The sequence below is a fragment of the Phocoena sinus genome, chromosome 6 (assembly GCF_008692025.1).
Source record: "Phocoena sinus isolate mPhoSin1 chromosome 6, mPhoSin1.pri, whole genome shotgun sequence".
NCBI lineage: Eukaryota > Metazoa > Chordata > Mammalia > Artiodactyla > Phocoenidae > Phocoena > Phocoena sinus.
This window is the reverse complement of record NC_045768.1, coordinates 18,158,444-18,164,443: the sequence shown is the minus strand read 5'-3', so window position 1 is coordinate 18,164,443 and position 6,000 is coordinate 18,158,444. Positions and strand designations below refer to the sequence as shown.

At 53.1% G+C, this 6,000-nt stretch overlaps 1 protein-coding gene across 1 annotated transcript in view; it reads left to right on the top strand.

Annotated features, from left to right (window-relative positions):
• Positions 1 to 213: 213 nt before the first annotated feature.
• The window catches only part of PAPPA (pappalysin 1), a 257,383-nt gene continuing 251,596 nt past the window's right edge, over positions 214 to 6,000 (top strand). The window contains exon 1 of the mRNA XM_032634984.1: positions 214 to 963. Within this exon, the coding sequence (XP_032490875.1) occupies positions 543 to 963 (421 nt within the window). The 5' untranslated portion in view covers positions 214 to 542. The remainder of the gene's footprint in view (positions 964 to 6,000) is intronic.

The following is a 6,000-nucleotide window of genomic DNA, read 5'->3' as shown; positions in this document are numbered from 1 at the left end:
GGAGCAGATTAGCATACGCTTGTTTACTCATCTTCTGAGGGATTTTTCCCCCCTCTTTCCTTTCATTTTGTGAAGAAGGAGGGAGGGGAGGGGGGACGGGGGGGAGAAGGGGGCTGTGGCTTGTGTTATAAAGGACGCAAAAAATAAATAAATTAGAGCATCTTTTGGGGGGAGGGAATTCAGCGGATCAGTGTCTTAGAGGAGCTTTTTTTTTTTAAGAGCGAGAAATCATATAAAATAAAATGAAATAAAACAAGGAGGAAGGCAACCAGCTGTTAGAGGGGGGAATAAGGCAGATAAAGGAGCGGGGAGAGAAATTAATTGCCAACCAGGAGGAGTTGGGCTGTATTTTTCAAAGGTGGGGGGAGTGGAGCACACACCTTGAGGAGGAAAGCGAGAAAGAAAAGAAAAAAGCAAGTGGACGGGGGGGCTCGCCCAAGAAGGGTGAAGAAGCGAAGAAAGTCGAGGCGCCGAGGCTCCTAAAGCTGGCAGCTCCGGGCGGCGGTGCAGGGGCGAAGGGGGGGCGGGGGGGACCGTCGGACATGCGGCTCTGGAGTTGGGTGCTGCGCCTGGGGCTGCTGAGCGCCGCGCTGGGCTGCGGGCTGGCCGAGCGCCCCCGCCGGGCCCGGAGAGACCCGCGGGCCGGCCGCCCCCCGCGCCCCGCCGCCGGCCCGGCCACCTGCGCCACCCGGGCGGCCCGCGGCCGCCGCGCCTCGCCGCCGCCGCCGCCGCCGCCGCCGCCGGGCGGTGCCTGGGAAGCCGTGCGCGTCCCCCGGCGGCGGCAGCAGCGGGAGACGAGGGGCGCCGCGGAGGAGCCGAGCCCGCCGAGCCGGGCGCTCTATTTCAGCGGGCGAGGCGAGCAGCTGCGCCTGCGGGCCGACCTCGAGCTGCCCCGGGACGCGTTCACGCTGCAAGTGTGGCTGCGAGCGGAGGGGGGCCAGAGCTCTCCGGCGGTGATCACAGGTAGGCGAGGGCGCCCAGGCGGGCGCTGCACCGGCCCTGCGGCCCCAGGGGCGCGCGGGTGCTTGGGCACTGGTGGCGGGATCGTTGTGGGCTGCCGGGTGTGTCTGTGCGGGAGCCGCTGTGCCGGCGGCGCGGCGGCTCCGGGGCGAGCTGCGAGCCTCACTTTACCCCATCTGCGGAATGGGCGCACTCGGAAGGCGTCTCCGCCTAGCCCCGCTGGAAGAGCGCAGGGAGCGCTCCCGGCCTCCTGGAGACCCGCAGTTGGTGAGGGCTGGTCTCCGGGGAGCCTCGTGCGCGTGAACCGTGTTTTGGATGGTCAGAGGTACTGTCTCCGTTTGGGATGGAGGAATGACCCAGTTGGGATGCATGTGAAAAGTGGCTAGGGGACCGTTGATTTCTTTGGCTTTTTAATGGAGGTGACCCTCCCCCTTTACTTGGCCCCGTTACCCTGAAAGCCTACAAGGACAAGGTTGTTGTGATGGCCAGGACTTAGAAGTCCTCAAAGTGCCCCCAAAGTTGCTCTGTGGTTGCTGCCTGCCTCTGGGATTCACCCCCTTACCCCAGGCACACACAGACACGCGCACACATACTGCCATCCCATGTCCTTGCTTTCAAAGCCTGTCACTCGGGGCTGGGGTGAGACTTTCCTCAGGCACACCCCGCCAGTCCTCCCCCAACTAGGCTGAGAAACGGGGCGCTTTTCTCATTTGGGACTTTTACGAGCCCATAATGAATTTGAGTTCTCCCTCCTCACACACACACACCCCCACCCGCCCAACACACACACACACACCGTTCTACAGCACAGCCCGTAGTGAAACCGGACACTTTGGGAGGGTTGCAAACCTTAGAAATGCACCAACATCCATTTTTCCCCCCTCCTAATGAATCTGTGGCAATGCCTTTAATAAAACTGGGGGGCGGAGGGGGGCGGCGCTGGAGGAGAGAAGGAAAGTTTTGCCTCTTCTGGCTGGGAGATTCCCTTCCTGCACAAACAGTCTTGCCATGTCCTAGGACGTCTCAAAGTGAGAGTAGGGGTTCCCCTTTCGCTGCAGCCAGGAAACGTGTGGAGGCGTTTTGCGATCCCACCCCCTTACACACACTTTCTTAGAAGGGAAAGCTCTGAGTTCTTCCGGCAGTCCGCTTCTTTCTATTTTGGCGTGGACTTTCTCAACCGTTGCGCTAACGCTGTCCTATTTACATCAAGTCCATTTAGGGGACCCAAACTCTGCTGCTATACCAAGAATATGCCCCCAAAGCTCCCACTCTCCCGCTACCAAGCCGAGAGCTAGAAAGTGACTTTCCCCCATACCTGACGTCATCACATGCTTCTTTTTCCTTTTCTTTCTTTTTTTTTTTTACTCGCCCCCCCCCCCACCCCAGGAAGGAGAGGGAAACTGAGCTTATTCACTTTTAGCCCTCAAGCCCTAGTCAGCCAGAGGGGGTTATAATGTAGAGGGGAGATGTTATTCATAATAATAATGATGATGATTATAATTCAGGGCTGTGGTATGTTTACTTCTCTTTCGGAACATAGGAAAAACACAGAGCCTGCAGATTGGAGGGTTTTTTTAAAAAATAAGTAGATCTGATTTTTCCTAGTCTCTACCTGCCATACCAGTGATTTGGAAGGCTTCTCCTCCAGAGGGGAGAGTGCAGGGTTATATAGGTATCATCAATGAAAAGGTAGTAAATGCATTTTTTCAAAAAAAAAAAATATAGCACCTGGGATTCCACAGGAGCCTGCTTTATAAATGTCTGTAATTCAGACAAGGAGCCTCTCTTCACACACGCTCTTTTGAGGACTCATTCGCTCTCTCACACAAAGATAGTGCAGTAAAATCCTTTAATTGGATGGGGGACGTTAGGTTATTATTGCTTGTATAAAATGCCTGGTCCATTTTATGTGTGGAAGTAACATTCCTCTCAAAATGAGGAAAAAAAAAAAAAGTCACTGCTGCCGTGTAGCACCAGAAAGCTCAGAGCTTTTCTCCTGAGGATTCTGGTGGATTTTTTTTTTCCCTCCCCTAGTTGAGTCTGAGCCAGATTTGCGGTGTGTAAACACCTGGCCTTGAGCCAGAAAAGACTCATTCTGCGTATCCTCCACACGGTACAGACTGTTGGACTAAAAAGAACCTGCTTCTCCTTGAATTAAAAAGCAAACAAACAGAGGTTCTTTGCAGAAGCACTTTTTCAGCTCCTTCCTTCGTGTAAGTTCAGGCTGGGAGAGGCCGGGCCGAGGTGGGCAGTTTGGATGCCGGTGCCAAACCGTGTCCTCCCGCTGCGACCTCGGGTGCCCAGTTTGCTGCCTGACCTCTGCTGGCTCTCTCTGGCTGGGCGTCACCACTTTCGTAGGAATCCCTGGTCACCTGTCTTGAGAGAGCAGGCATCTCTCAGCAGGGACCGCGCTGCTATTTCAGGCAGAGGGTTGCTGCCTTGCTGTCAGGCCAGGCTGCCTTACATCACTCTTTGCTGCAGGATTCAGTTGGGTTTCGTAAAGGTCTAATTTTATGGTGCTGTTAACCGGGTTTGTCGTCTGGCAGAGGCAGGCCTTGCTGCTCCTGGTAGGCGGGCTATGCTCCCAGATCCGCCTGGGATGCTATTTCTGCCCCGGTTCAAACTTCACTGACACCAGTTCAGACAGGCGCTCGGAGAGGCAGAGGGAAGCAGTGAAGGAGCAGTTTGCTTCTGAAGCTCAGAAAACATGCCTTTTATTTTTTCCAAAAGGGAAGGAGAGAAATATATATAAATACATACATATATATATATATTAACAAATAAAACTGGGAAGGCTTATGCATGCAAAAACAAAGCTAAAGTGAGAAAGTGCCTGTGTGCAGGAGTCTGAGGGTTGAAGAGCCCACCAGCGATGGATGGTCTGAGGGTTGGAGAGTCCTTTAAGGCTATTGTGAAGAGGGTCCTTGGAGGTTACCCAGGCCAGTTCTCTCTTTGGCCGAACAGGGAGACAGAGACGCGGAGAGGGGAAGGATGTGTGCTGGATGACACAGCTCCCCAATGCCAGGAGCTAAGATTTGATCCTGGGCATCCCCACTTCCAGACCTTACCCGCTACACTGCTGAGAGAATGTGTCTGAGAAACCCTGTCACCTCCGACCCCTCACAGACCCACCACCCAGCACAGCCGTCAGCCTCGGTGCTCGGCAATTTGGGCTCCCTTTCAAGTCTGGGGGCGGGGGGGGGGGCTTCCCGACACATCCCTTCGCCTTTTACCAGGCAGGATCCAGACCCTTGCCCCTCATCCCCAGCTTCCCTCCCCCACCGTACCCCTCCAGTTTGACAGAAAGAGAAAAGAGGACGAAAAAGAAAACAATAGAGTCAATTTGCTGCTCCATGGAGCGGAGGCCCCTGAGTAGCAGTTAATCTTGTTAAAGTGTCTCCTGACCTGTTAGATAAGTGAAATGTGGACCCCACAAGCACTGCCCTCCTCCCACCCCCACCCCTCAGTGATCCAGAATCCCTGTTCAGAAGAAGAAAGGGATTTACCTGAATCCCCTCCAGCACCTCCGCTTTCCGTGCTTTTCTCTTGCGTTCTAAATGTTGGACTGTTGAGTTCAGCGACTACTCAGAAGAGAGTTTTTATTTCCTCTCTTCTGCGGCCCCTGCTTCCCGCAACCCAACCAACCCCCCAAAAAGAGTGCCTGCATTTCCCCAACTTCAGAACTGTAACAGGGAAGGCTAGATTTCAAGAAGTTCATGTATTAACATGGTTCTCCCCACAACATTCATAGTGGCACCTGGGGTCTAGGATATTGCCATGGGGTGAGAAGCCAGTTTTAGTAGCTGGGTTGCCTCTGCGTGAATCTACCTCTGCCCCTAACTGGTTGTGTGACCTTGGGAAAGTTAACTGATTCCTCTGGGCGTCAGCTTCTTCATCTGCAAAGTGAGCGTAGCACGGGTACCTGACGCATTACATGAGCTCATACGTGGACAGTGCTTAGAACTGGACTTAGTGGATAGTAAGTACTCAGTAAACTGTGATATTATTGGACATGATTTTCCAATGACCTCAGCCTTGGCTTTATGGACTGAGGACACTTAAAGGCAGGAAGGAAAGCAACTCTTCCTGGGTGCCTCCGAGGTGCCGGGTACTGCGCTTGCCTTGTGTCTGCGAGTTTCATCCTCACAACCGCCCTGGAAGGTGGACGTTGTTACCTCTGTTTTCCAAATGAGGAAACAAAGTCTCGGAAAGTTGAAGCGACTTAGTCCAAAGTCCCACGGGCTCTTGCAGTGGACAGAGCCCAGATATGAACTCGAGTCTTAAGTGCCTGTTTCTTCTTCAGCAGTCTTTTTGGAGAGAGAAGGAATGACCCCCATTCCCTTCTTTAGACCTGCTGCAGAATGTCGCCACTCTTTCCTGCATCTCTTTGTGCTGACCATACGCCTACAGATTAAAGGGGATAAAACATGAATCCACGTCTCACATGGAGCTCTGGGTTTGACCTAGCAGATCTGTGTTTCTTTTCACGTCAAATTATCAGGCAGACTGGGCTTGGAATTTCTGTTGCCAATGACTTGCTGTGTGATTTGAGTCACGTCACTTTATCTCTCTAGCCCTTGCTTTCCTCCTCTGTAAAATGGGCATAATGATATCAGGACACTGAAGTGGAAAAAAAAAGGCAGAAAGTACCTGGCACAGAGCCAGCTCATATTAGGGATTCAGTCAGTGGTAGTTGGATCCAGTAAGTAACCACCTTCCCTTTCCCAATATGCCAGCTTGGCCTTCAGAAAGTTTGTGCATTGTTAGGGCTTTCCCTCTTAAGTTGCTGGGGAATCTATCTAGAGTAGACAGTGTATCTTGGGGAACAGTTGGACCCCTTCAAATCCCTTTCTTGAACTTTGATTTCCTCTTCTTTGACCTACTTGGATGACCCCTTGGTGATAAGAGCCAGAGGAGGTCCAAAACCACTGGACCAATGAATAGGAAGACCAGTTAGCACCCAGAGGGAGAATGCACCCTGAGGAACAGAAGCCAGACAGTGGTCACAGTGGGGTCCAGGTCACAGCTGTGTTGTCACAT